General features: G+C 56.1%; 1 protein-coding gene across 1 annotated transcript; it reads left to right on the top strand.

Annotated features, from left to right (window-relative positions):
• The first annotated feature begins 1,781 nt into the window (after positions 1 to 1,781).
• On the top strand, positions 1,782 to 4,312 carry OLFML3 (olfactomedin like 3). Its single transcript, XM_065649717.1, has 3 exons — positions 1,782 to 1,933; positions 2,612 to 2,897; positions 3,293 to 4,312. Exons 1-3 carry the CDS (start codon positions 1,829 to 1,831, stop codon positions 4,075 to 4,077), a joined length of 1,176 nt encoding a protein of 391 aa, XP_065505789.1. The 5' UTR covers positions 1,782 to 1,828; the 3' UTR covers positions 4,078 to 4,312.
• Positions 4,313 to 13,318: the final 9,006 nt, after the last annotated feature.

Genomic DNA, 13,318 nt, shown 5'->3' with positions numbered 1-13,318 from the left:
AAAAAGGGTTAATTTTCTGTACTCTATTCATTTGGTCACTTGATCTATTAAAAGGGATGGAAAAGGGGGTTTGGCACAGCTGGGATGAAATATGAGTTGATGGTTTGCTGCTGACAGGGGGGTGCAGCCGTGTGACATTGGGGGGTGCAGCCGTGTGACATTGGGGGTGCAGCAGTGCATTGCGGGGTGCAGCTGTGCATTCAGGGTGCTGTGCGATGCGAGATCCTCAGCAAACTCATTCCAGAGCGATGGCAGGGGGGTAAACAAGTATTGGGACTATCTCAAGTGAAAAAAAGCTTTCCTATCGCCTTGCTTTATATTCATAAATGTGTTTGATTTTGCACACACAGCACCAGTGCTCCGAGGGCTGCTGAAGGTGCCTGTTCTGCTGTCCAGCTGCCCCTTCAGGTCTGAACCCCACTGGGAGGTGCTGAAAATAATCTCCCTCCCTTCTGATCTTGCTGGACACTTGGATGCCCGGGTAGATGTCAGCAGGAGCCGAGGACAGGGGCCCTCGCCTTCCCAAAACGCCCGTGCCACGCGGGCTGAGCCTGGGCAGCGATGGGGGCAGAGGAAGGTGCAGGTTGGTGGTTTGGGAAAGCCTTGGGGTGGGATGGTGGGAGACAGCCGGTGACAAAGGGCTTTTCTCAGATGTCCCATCCTCACAGGGGCAGTTGCAGAAGGAAACGGCTGCCAAAGCCCCGTGCCCAGCGTGAGTCCCTGGGTCCCAGCGCAGCAGCTTCATCTGGGGCCCTGTGCAGCCTGTGCTGCGGGATGCCGGATGCGGGAGCACTAGGTGGCACAATCACGCCGTGCAGCATCGCAGGCCTGCGCACGGGTGCGGCCGAGCCTCAGCCCTGTGCAGATCTGCAGCGGCAGAGCCCGGGGAACCCACAGGTCATGGCTGGTGCCCCAGCCCGTTCCTGCAGCTCTTGCGGGGTCGTGGGCTCGACCGCAGGTCCAGCTGTGTCCTGAGCACAGAGCTGCACCCTCCGTCCATCATGATGCACCCTCCGTCCGTCATGCTGCACCCTCCGTCCATCATGCTGCACCCTCCGTCCGTCATGCTGCACCCTGCATCCGTCATGCTGCACCCTGCATCCATCTCACCGCACCAGGGCCCTGCCCCATCCTGTGGCCAACATGGGGGTGCAGGAGCTGCTGTGCGGCTCCACGCCAGCTCTGGGGAGCAGCCGCTGAGCAAACGGCCCCGAATGGCCGGGCAGCCCCTGGTTGGGCCAGAACGTTTCTGCTCGGGGGGAGCCCCCAGCACCCCCGCGTGAGGCAGGACAGGCAGGAGCTCCCGGCTCAGCAGCCAGGACAGTGGGTGCCGCCGGCTCCGGGTGCTGGTGGCTGCGGTGCTGGCCCAGGTTTGACTCCACCAGCCCTGGCGTGTGGCCGAGGCCAGCTCAGGTTGGCCATCTGCTGCAGGCGTCTCTGCAGACCGGTGCGCCACAAGCCAGGGCTGCGGCCGTGCCTGTGGCTTCGCACCAGGACCGGCCTGGCCCCATGCTGTCCCACGGGCTGTCCCCAACGTCAGAGGACGTGTCCTTCCCTTGCTGCGCGGGGCTGCTGCAGCGCTCCCCACACCCCGCACCCCACACGTGCCACCAGCAGCGTGTCCCCAGGCTCCCGCCCCACGGCTCGCTGGCACTGCATAGGGCTGGTGTGGGCACCCGCCGGGGAGCGAAGGGGTTAAGGCGCTTGGGGCTGGTCCGGGGGGAAGGAGCAGCCTCTCCTCCCCTCTTCCACATCTGGATTCAATAAGGGCTTCGAGAGGCCGGAGCATTCCTGAGCACTGAGGTGGAGGCTGCACTCTCGGGCGGCCATGGGGCCCCGGCGCTGCCTGCTCCTGCTGCTCCTCGCCGCGGCCCTGCGCGCCCAGCAGCAGCAGTTCATGGAGTACGTGGAGCGGCGCCTCACCCTCCTGGAGGTAGGGCCCCAATTCACCCCACTCCACTTTGCCCCGCCATGGGGCTCCCAGGCCCTTCCTCTCTGGTGGTGGTGGGGCTGGGAGCCGGCTGGGGGCGAGAGATGGGGCAGAGCAGAGCTGGCATGGGGTGCCATGGCCCCCACCTCGCCAGGGCCCTGTGCAGCCCAGCGCAGGAGCGTGATGGGAAGGGGAGCGCTGTGGGACAGGCGGGTCGCAGGAGGGGGGTGTCATGGGTCTGGGAGCATCGTGGGTTCAGGAGCGTCATGGGTGCAGGAACATCGAGGGTGCAGGAGCATCGCAGGTGCAGGGGCATCAGGGGTGCAGGAGCATCGAGAGTGCAGAAACATCACGGGTGCAGGAGCATCAGGGGTGCAGGAACATCAGGGTGCAGGAACATCATGGGTGCAGGAACGTCAGGGTGCAGGAACATCCGGGTGCAGGAATATCGAAGGTGCAGGAGCATCGTGGGTGCAGGAACGTCAGGGTGCAGAAACATCGAGGGTGCAGGAACATCATGGGTGCAGGAGCATTGCAGTTGCAGGAGGTGGCAGGATGGGACCCAGAGACACATTTGCCCTGTGGCCCCTGGGGCTCCTGCAGCCACACACAGGCAGCGTGATGGCTGCTGCGGGTGGGCTGCGAAGAGCAGAGACCTCAGTGTCCCCGTGGCCACCCCAGGAGAGGATCTCGCAGTGGCATGACCAGAGCAGCCGCTACTCCACGGAGCTGCGGGACTTCAAGAACCAGGTGCTGGGGATGCTGGAGGCGGCGGAGAAGGAGCGGGAGGCGATGCGGACGGAGGCAGAGAGCGCAGCGGTGCGCGTGGACCGCCTGGAGCGCGAGGTGGACTACCTGGAGATGCAGAACCCCGCGCCGCCCTGCGTGGAGGTGGATGAGACGCTGATGGAGAAGCAGGTGGCCACGGCCAAGCAGAGGAAGAACGAGAAGTACACCAAGCTGACAGGTGAGGCGCTGCTGTGGGAAGATGGGCCTGGCTGGGGGGGTGACACACACCCACTCTGCCCTGGACCCATGTTGTGGCATTGTGTCCCAGCAGAGCATCTCTCGGGTGAGTCTGGCACAAACCCCGCACCCGTGCCGCCGCCTGGGAGCCGCATCCCAGTCCCAGGCCAGAGCCCTGGGCTTTTCCAGAGCCCTTGGGGCAGGGCTGGGGTGAGGGTGGCACAAGGGGACTTCTTGATGCCACCGCTGCAACCTCTGCAGTGAGTTTGCAAAGCAGTGGCCTGAGGGCTGCGGTGGGACCCAGCGGGACCCCTGTGGCTCTGGCCCAGCGTGGGAGCTTTCCCCGCTGCACAGCCCTGTGGCTTTCAGGGTGTCACAGCTGTCCCGCTCTTGCAGACTGCAGTGACACCATCGCCAGCATCAGATCCATGAAGATCCTGAAGCGCTTCGGCAGCACCTCGGGGCTCTGGACCAAAGATGCCGCAGGGAACTCCGAGAAGATCTACGTCTTCGACGGCACTGCCAACGACACGGTGTACGTCTTCCCCCGCATGCGGGAGTTCACCCTCTTCTCTGCCACCCGCAAGGCCGCCCGCATCAAGCTGCCCTACCCCTGGGTGGGCACCGGGCACCTCGTCTACAACGGACACCTCTACTACATCCGCCAGCAGGGCCCCTTCCAGGTGATCAAGTTCAACCTGGCCAACAAGACGGTGGTGGACAGCTCGGTGTTCCCGGCCGAGGAGCAGATCCCCGTCTTCGGGCTCTCCCCCTTCACCTACATCGAGGTGGCGGCGGACGAGGAGGGGCTCTGGGCCATCTACGCCACCAAGGAGGACGAGAAGAACATATGCCTGGCCAAGCTGGACCCCACCTCGCTGGACATCGAGCAGATGTGGGACACGCCGTGCCCGCGGGAGAACGCCGAGGGTGCCTTCGTGGTGTGCGGGGCGCTGCACGTGGTCTACAACACCCGCCTGCCCAGCCGCTCCCGCGTGCAGTGCGTGTTCGACGTGAGCGGCACGCTGGCCCCCGAGGACGCCTCGCTCGTCTACTTCCCCAAGCGCTACGGCTCCCACTCCGGTATGAAGTACAGCCCCCAGGAGAGGCAGATCTACGCCTGGGATGATGGCTACCAGATCATCTACCGCATGGAGATGAAGAAGAAGCTGGAGGTCTGAGGGGCCGTGGCGGGGCGGACGCGCACGCCCGGCCACCCCGTCCCGGCACAGCCGGCCCCGGTGCGGGGTGGCGTCTCTGCCCCGTTTCCCATCACTGTGAAATGATGAAATGCTGGACCCCCGCACCCCTGGCCACCCTCCACCCGCCGGCACCAGGCGTCCCTGCCCAGGACAACCCTGCAGAGACGTGGACTAATTTAATGAGATGTTGTTCTCTGTGATATAATGAATAAATACTACGCAGCGAGCTGCAGCCACCTGCTTGGGGGGAGCGTGGGGGTGCTGGGGCCAGGCTGCCAGAGCTGTGAGATCCACATTGCGCCAGAGTCACCCCAAAAGGCACTTCCCAAGGGTGGGGGGTCCCTGCAGGGCTGGCCAGAGCAGCGAGCGCGGCCGGCTCCTCAGCTGGGGGGCTGGACTGGGGGGCTGGGCTGGGGCTTTGGGCAGGGCTTTAAGCCAGTGCTTTGGGCAGGTTTCTGCTGCAGCAAGGGGACCTCTGAGCCCAGCCTGTTCTGCATGTACACAACTATGAGCAAACAGCAAAAGCCCTTAATCTGAGACGAAAATCGGAGATTCCCCTCGCATGCCGGGGAGGCGTCCTAGCCAGCAGGCACCAGATGTTGCTGCTTTTCCAAGTTCACTTCTAATGGAGCACAGTTGTCTTCCCCCTGCAGCCACGGGATAGCCACAAACCCTTTACGGAAGGCCCTGGGTCCCCCGAGGCCCTTCCCATCCCTGTTTCATCGATGCCGAGTCCTGCACAGCCCCACAGCAGCTTCCCAAAGAAGATGGGGCAGGTCTGGAGCCCCCCGGGATGGCGGCCCCAGCACCGTCGGGGCTCAAGTCCCCGGCACCGGCACCAGGGCTGCACCAGGCACCTCCTGGGCACGGGCACAGCCCCGCGTGGCCACCAGGCCACATCCTTCCAGTCCCGGCCACATCCTTCCAGTCCCGGCCACGTCACCCAGCGGCGACCGCGCCGCTCATACCGCTTGCACCGCACCCCGAAGGTGCCGCGTTGGGCCCATTTCTGGCCAGAGGTGCTGCGAGCCCCCCAGAAACACAGATTTGCTGTGATTTGTTCCTGTCACAGCGGCCCAAGAGCACAGGGGAGGAATTACGAGGTGTCTGTGTGCCGTTAAGCATCCCTTTTTTCCCATCAGAGATCAGTCCTGGGGACAAACGCTGAACGCGTGAAGCCGTGAGCCGGTCTGGCGGGGCAGGGGCCGCATCCTGCCCGTGTCGGCACAGGGAGCCCTCCGGGCGAGAGGCCACGGAGCTGCCCGGGCACCCCAGGATGGTCCCAGCCCCGTGGCGACCAAGGACCTGGTGTCTCCTGGGGCCACCTGCCCTCCAGGAACAGCCACGACACCTCCACGCTGCCATAAAGCCAGGTCTGTGCCGCCCCCCCGCACCCAAGCTGTCCTGCCACGTGGAGGTGACTTGATATTTGCTTCACGTTCTTCTGTATTACAATCAAAGTATCTTTTGGTTGCATAAGAAGAGTGTTTAAATACACACTTTGAATGACTGTAATTGGATGGCGCTGAAAGTTCAACACACAGTGCAAGTCAAGCAGAGAAATTATCCAAGTGTGAAGGACTATGTGAACTGTCAAGTCAATTTATAGCCCTTTTCAAGATCAATAACTACGGTAACAGAAATATAATTTTCAGAAATTGCACAGTTGTAAATAATTATGCCAATGATTTCTCTAGCTTGAATTAAAATTGATGGGGCAGTAACAATTCTGCCCCAGAAACCGCCTCCTAACCTGAAACAAGTCCTGCACAATCGGACTCTCGCTCCCCTGAGACACTGGTGCTTGTACTCACAGGTACAGTCGTTGGCAGCAGTCGCCAAAGTCCCGCTTGTGCTGAGCATCATGTGCCCATCAAGTATTTTAATCTCCTTAGAAAATCTTGCTCATTAAGCTTCATATTGCCGTGGCAGGAGGGGTGCAAAACCCATGTAGTTGTGGTCCCCTTGCTGGGAATATCCAGGAGCAGACGCAAAGGTCAGCCTGTCAAAACGAGACGCGTGTTCCTTCTGCGAGAGCTGAGACCCTGCGCTTGCTGCCAGAAAACTGCTCGTGAAACAGGGGGGAAACAGATTTCTGTCTCCACGGGCTGCCCAGGAGGCGCAGCGCCCTCCGGCTCAGCGTCGAGCTGGCTCACGTCCCTGCAAGCGGCGATGGGGGGGTCTCTTGCTGCGCCCTCAAATGATGCTGCCTGTGCTGCTGGGGACGTGTCCCATGGACGGGAGTGCTGCGGAGTGGGGATGGGGGGACACAGCGGGGCCCCCTGTGAGCAGCAGGAGGAGGGTCTGGCTTCTCTCCTTTGGGACAGGTTCACTAACAGGGGAAACTGCAGGTATGAGGACGGGTGGGTCATCTGCTGCCACCCTGCAAAACCCCAACGTGACAAGCGCCTACAGTAACCACACGCTCATGTGGAATTTGTTTTGTACAAACACTTTGGGAACGAGAAGCAAAATGGAAAAATAACTGCAGTGCCTGAACAGCTTATAAAGTGCAGCACTTATCTAGCACTCCACATCTTCAAAGTACTTCAAGAAACATCGGCTAATTAATCCTTGGAATAACCCTCATAAAGCGGAACAGCATTATCTCCATTTGCTGGCAAACACTTAGACAAAAAAAATCACATGTTTGATCATCAAAAGTGGTTCGACTGTGAGCTGGCTGGAGGCGGCTTGGGTGGAGAACAGCAGCTCCCTCACTGTGGTCCTGGTCTCCCAGAGGGGGCCAAGCAGACCCCAGTGAGCCCCCGGTCCCGTATGGCCCGAGAAGGACACTGTGACATGGATGCAGGTGGCAGAACCATAGACTCACTGCATGATTTGGGTTGGAGGGCCCTTCCCAGCCCCCCCAGTGCCCCCCCTGCCATGGGCAGGGACATCTGCACCAGCTCAGGTTGCTCAGAGCCCCGTCCAGCCTGGCCTGGGATGTCTCCAGGGATGGTTCATCCACCACCCCTCTGGGAACCCGGGCCAGGCTCTCACCACCAACCCCCCAGGCACCCGGTGGACTTTGCTGCCAGCAAGCACAAGAGTTCACCTCCCGCCAGGGCTCATCCATTTCTTTTTTTTTTTTTTTTTTTTTCCCCTCTTTCTCTCTTTTAAATATTTATCGACCCTACCAGGAGAAAGCAAAAGTTGTGCCACAGCTGGTGGGATTATCAGCGCCCCAGGTTCCTTAATAGGTGTTAATTGCCGCTGCCGGCCCCGCCCCGCGGGAGCCTCCGCTGGGAGCCGCGGTCCCGGGGTCCCTCCGGTGGGCTGGGGTGATCCCGGGGGGCAGCAGCTGCCCGGGCCCCCCGCGGGGTCCCCTCGGAACCGGGTTTGTCGCTTCTGTGGCCGCTCCCGGTGGCTCCGCGCAGCCCCGGCCCCAGCGCTGCCCGCCCGGCCGGTCCCTCTCAAATTAACGCATTTCGAGGAAAACGCAGCTTTGTCGTCAAGGTCACCGGTGACAGCGGTTCCACCGTGTTCCAGGTCACCTGCAGCCGCTACACCAGCCCCTCTCCCCGACAGGAGGCTGCTGAAAACCTTCATTTCCAGGCACACGGTCCCGTTCAGCCTGTGATGGGACAAGGGGGGACCCTTCCCCGTGTCCCGCGGGCAGGAGGGACCCTCGGCAGCTTCACAGCCAGTTATCACCTTCTGCAATGAGGGGTTAGTGGAAAAGATGCTAATGTGCCTGCTCCAGTGAAGTCACCGCTCTCCTTGTGAGCCTGCAGCTCCTTGTGCTTTAATTGCCAGACACTTTATCTCTTTAAAGAAGAGTCTCTGTAAGTAATAATCCCTTTCATCTCTGCTGCTCTTGAAAAATAACTTCTCTTTGGAAGGCAATCTGATAAAGTAAATTGAGAAGTTATGTTAACAGTAGGAAAGAGAAAGCAAGCTCTTCTGGATAATTTTTCCCCCTTTGTCTCATTCTCAAGGATATTGGCTTTTTTTTCCTCCCCGACACTTTTTCCAGTTCACAGGAGCTATTGATAAAGTGAAATGGTTCTGCATGTAGTATTAGAAACAAGGGAACTAAAATTAAAAGGAGGCAACTTAAACAAGTGTATTATAGAGATGCTATTGTATTGAAACAAGAAGGGGGGATAATTTCTCCATTTAATACTTTCTTAATGGCTGGTTGGCAAGTATAATCACAGGCTTTTAACTTCAAATAGGTATTTCTGCCCACGTAACATCTGGTTGAGGTCTAACTCATCACACATGAATTGGGAGGCAACAAAGCACTTTATCCAGGACTCGGCAGCAGAAGTGGGAGGACGCTGGAGCTCGAGATGAACTCAGATGTGCTAAGAGGGACACACAATGGCAGCAGCTTGCTCGCAGCTCTTTGCACTTTCTAATGAAAATGTAGAGTAAGCAAAACCAAGTTCACCAGCGTTGTTTGCTTGGAGCTTTGCTGCAGAGAGGGAGAGCTCAGGCCTGTGGCTCCGTATCTGCGTGGGCTGGAGCTAAATCTGCCTCCTCTGAGCGCTGCCAGCATCTGGCCAGATGTGCTGAGACAGAGGTCAGCCTGCTTTTGCTTTCCGACATGGAGATCATCGTCTTCCACTGAAAGTGGGATGTTCTGGTTAGCAGCAGGGATTTAAATGTGTGTGCTCAGTCGCAGCTCCCTGCTATTTCTGATTTTCGCGTTGCCAGTGAGCTCGCGGAGCTACGAAGAAGTTTTGTGGATTTGGGGACAGGAGGGACCTGGGAGTGTGGGCGCAGGGTGGGGATCTGAAGGGATGGGAACCACAAGGTGCCAGGGGAGGTTTTCCTGGCGTGTCCAGCTGCAGGGACAGCCCCCGCCTGCCGTGCTGCAAAGCCCTGCGCTGGCTGGTGCAACCGCGGGTGCTCAGCTTGGTGGGGGAAACATCTCTGGGGTCCCCTCATCCCTGGTCATTCCTGCCTGGGGGAGATGCTGATGCTGAGATTTGAGGATGAGCCCATCAGGCCACGGCTGCACTTAGTTTGCCCCACTTCTCCCAGCCCCACTTTTCCTCCTCAAACGCCAAACTCGGCTCCTGCCGTCCCCCAAAACGGCACAGAGCCGCCCCTTGTCCCTCGCACCTTCCACCGCTGGCCCCCCAAACCCTCCACGACACTTGCACCCCCTCTGCACCCATCATTGCATGTGCTGTGATGGAGGAAATGTGCTGCAGCTCGAAGGAAAAGACAGAAACTGAGATTTCTTTTTAAAAGGTGGATTCTGCAGAATTATGAGGCCCCTGCAGAGCCAGCTTCCCAGTGCTGGGTGTCTGCTCCTTCCTTTCCCCTTGACAGGAAAATTAAAAATAAAACCTTTGCATTTGGAGCTCGCAGTCCTGTCAGAGGAGCTGTGGTTTGTGACACACACAAAGTTTCATTATTTTCTGGACAGTTTAATTTACTAACAGAATTTGCAGTTATTTCAGTACTTTGATCAAGATGGATTAGCCCATGTGCGCTGTTCCCTTTTGGGGCAACATATCCATCTCTCACCAACAAGGAGATCGCTGACACGAGGAAGACCCACGCAGGCAGCTCACACCATCCCAGGGATTTCACGCATCCTGGCGTCTACATGATTTCACTAGGATTTTCTTTGGGGTGTTATTATTACTAATGCTGTTATTATTGAAGATGTTTCCCGAGGACAGAAAAACACCAGCTCAGCTTATTCAGCTAAGCAGTTCTTTAATTTCTTTCCTCTCTGAAAATCAGCTCCCCAGAGCCTTTCTGGAATAGATCTGAATTTTCTACTTAAGACATCCTCCTGAAGCAAAACTGTGGGGGGCTTGGGTTTGCCCCAGCACCACCTGCAACTTGGGGATCGTGGGCCAGCTCCAAGAAACACGAGGTAAGTTTTGTTTATCCATTTGCCTCCGGCTCCCTCCCCATGCATTGAGGCTCAATGAAACACTGATTTTGGGGTCCCCAGTCCCCCTTCACCTCCCCGTGGCTGCGCTCAAGCTGGGTTTGTGTCGGTCTGCTGCAGGTGTCTGACAACACGGAGGGAGATATAACCATGGTATACTGTGATTATTACAGAAAATTGCTGCCATTACTACAGAGGTAGGGTCAAAACAAACAGAAATTACCGATTTTTCTGTTTCTGATAAAACGCAGAGGTATGCTATTGATTCGCTAATTGCTCAGTTAAACGGATTTCTCCAAAATTACCTAGTAGGCCTGGTAAATGAAAATTATGCGAAGACGAGCGCTTGTATGGAATAGCTCCGGCAAGTAAAAATGAAAAGTCTGATGAAGTCCATGAGGCAAAGCCCCTGGAGGAGCATCTGTCCAAGGAGACCAGGTGTGGATGAGGTTCTAGGGGATACTTAGTTCCAGTGTTGGGTTGACGGTTGGAATCAATAATCTTCGGGGTCTCTTCCCTCTCAATGGGAACACAATATTTTAATACATAATTAGGCATTCCACTAAAGGGAAATGAGAACTAAGAAATAAATGCTAATCCATCGATTAATTTACGGTGGAAATCCAGTCCCTGACCTCCAGGCAGCTGCTCCTTGCCCATGACTTTTATAGTCCTTCTCCTCTTTTAAGTTTTTATTCCCTTTTAACCTAAAATTGCTTCAAGCCTTGCAACCTGGAGGGACATAAGAGCCAAGCACGCAGGCCAGAGCTGTGCTTTGTAACCGGCTCCTGCAAACAATTGCTCCTCACAGCTTCGTGCTGAATTGCTGGTTCTTCCTCGACTGCAGTTTTTCAGGAAATCAGGGGTTTAAATGAAAAGCAGTTTTCCACAACTGAGCCACCTCCGATGTCAGTGTCATCTGCCACCTCCCGCTTATTTCCATTCCTGATCCAAGCTGGCCTCAGAAATGGAAATTCTCAGCTTGTAACACAAAAAATGAAGAAAGAAAGATAATTTAATCGAGACACGTCAGTACCAATAAATCCCACCCGATTTTGTGCAGCTGGGGTGCGGTGTCACCACGCCGTGTATTGGCCCTGCAGCATCCCTGGGTGATGTTCAGCGGGATGCGGGCAAACCAGGCAATTTCTGGCATTGCTGGCCCCTCTATTTTTCCATTTACTGCAAGATCCACTTTCACAGCCTTAGACAAACAGGTAATTTTAGGAAATAATTACTTTAATTGCACCATCAACTCCATTCCTGCCACTGTCCTGCCACAGAGGAGACATGGTTTGGGGTGGGAATGAGGGTATTTTAGATTTAGATTCTCATATTTTAGTTTTTCCTCTGGCTAAAGAAATCCTTATTAAATCCAATCTCTACCCAACCGCGGTTCACCCTGAAGGGTGTTTGTTGCTGACATATCTGATGGTCCTGCTTCTGGCAGCACAAATACCTATCACTGCTGGGACTGTCTTTGCTGTGGAAAACATCTTATTTTTTGCTGATCATTCACGTACACCAGGCAAATTCCAGGTTTCAGAAAGGAGCTTGATTTTTAAGTCCTGTGGATAGATGACCGAAAATAGTGAAGATGTCCTTTGGCATTTTTGACATCTTTGCTCGTGAGGAGAAATCCGGCTTGGGGCCAAGGAGCAGCTCAGCCCCCAGCACCATCACCCTCCGCTGTGGGGCAGGAGATGTTGCTGTGGAGGCTTTTGATGAGCGCAGGAGCATCCAAGAGCCCCAGGGGCAGCGCCACAGCCCCCACTGGTGGCATCGCCTTGGAGGAACGAGCTTGGAAGGACCTTCCCCCACACCAGCACCAGGCCATTTATCTGGAATACAGACAACCTCTGCTCCCGATTGCAGGATGTTATTTAGGGGCTTTTTTTTTTTTAATTATTTTTTTTTTTATTTTTTTCCCCCATTGAGGCTGCAGGAGGGAGAAGCCCCAAGGGCTGGGGAAGCTCATCCCCACGGAGGGGCCATCTCCATCAGATGGAGACAGACAGAGCAGCCCAGCAGCCCTGCAGAACATACACAGCGTGCAGCAATTAGCGGTTCATTAGATAAAGCTGAGGTTATGCAACAGGCAGAAAGGTCCTCCTGTTTTCTGTAATGATTATGTCCTAGAAAAACTGCATTAATTCATCTCCAGCAGGCAGGGGCCATGCCCGGATTGCTGTGCCTGGTACAACAGCCTTCATAGAATTATAGAATATTATAGTTGGGGTTGGCAGGGACTTTCAAAGCTCATCTAGTCCAATCCTCTGCCATGAGCAGGGACATCTGCACCAGCTCAGGTTGCTCAGAGCCCCGTCCAGCCTGGCCTGGGATGTCTCCAGGGATGGTTCAGCCACCACCTCTCTGGCCAACCTGGGCCAGGCTCTCACCACCCTCGGGGCAACAATTTCTTCTTCGTGTCCCGCCTGAATCTTGAGGGGTTTCCAACATGCACCAGGCTGACCAGGGCTCCTGTGACATGGGATGAGGTCTGTGGGACCAAAGCCCCCGTCGGGCTGGCACAGAGAGCTGGGAGGGGGACACTCCGTGGGACATCTGGGGCCGAGGGGCTGGAGGGGCGGGCAGGGTGGTCTCCAGCGTCAGGGGGGAAATCAGCCGAGCAACGAGCAAAATCCTCCTTCATTTATGTAAGCTATGTAGAGTAATGCTAGCAAACCGACTTAAAGAATTACAGCTCTTCTGCTCTGTCCCTCATGGCAGCGAAGGAACCCTCAGCATCCGAGGCAATTTGAAACGGAGAGGGATGTGCAGTTGCTAATGGGAGATTAGGAGAAAGTCTTCCACTTCAGAAGCAATTAACCATCCAGAAAGTGTTTTACATATGTGGATTTCATGACTGGGTCACGTTTCCCGGTCACCGATTTGCTGTGGGACATTTCCCCGGTGCCGCAGCCCCAGCTCACAGACCCTGGCCCACGGGTCCCCTCCCCGGGGACACGGAAGGACCGTGGCGATCTCGGGGTGTCTGCAAACAGCCCCTCTGGCTTTTGGGGTTGCTTTGTCTCCTAATCATATTTTTTCCCTGGCGATTTCTGATGCTGCAGGTTACCGCGTCTGCGCTTGGCTTCGGTGCCAGCTGTTCCCACGGCAACGGAACGTTCTCTGGATTTGCCTTGACCCATCCTAAGGTACTTTATGAGCTTTAATGAACTGCATTTTTAATAGAAGCCTACACTGGATTTTTGTAATACATGTGCTTTAAATTCCGTGTTTTTAATTACATATGACTCGGGAACATCAGATACATAATTATATTTGCATGACTAACGCACTGTCTTCATGTGTGTATATATATATATATATAAAGCTATAAAATATAATTACAAA

Source organism: Caloenas nicobarica, chromosome 21 (assembly GCF_036013445.1).
Source record: "Caloenas nicobarica isolate bCalNic1 chromosome 21, bCalNic1.hap1, whole genome shotgun sequence".
Classification (NCBI taxonomy): domain Eukaryota; kingdom Metazoa; phylum Chordata; class Aves; order Columbiformes; family Columbidae; genus Caloenas; species Caloenas nicobarica.
The sequence above is the reverse complement of the archived record's forward strand: the minus strand, read 5'-3'. Positions and strand labels throughout refer to the sequence as shown.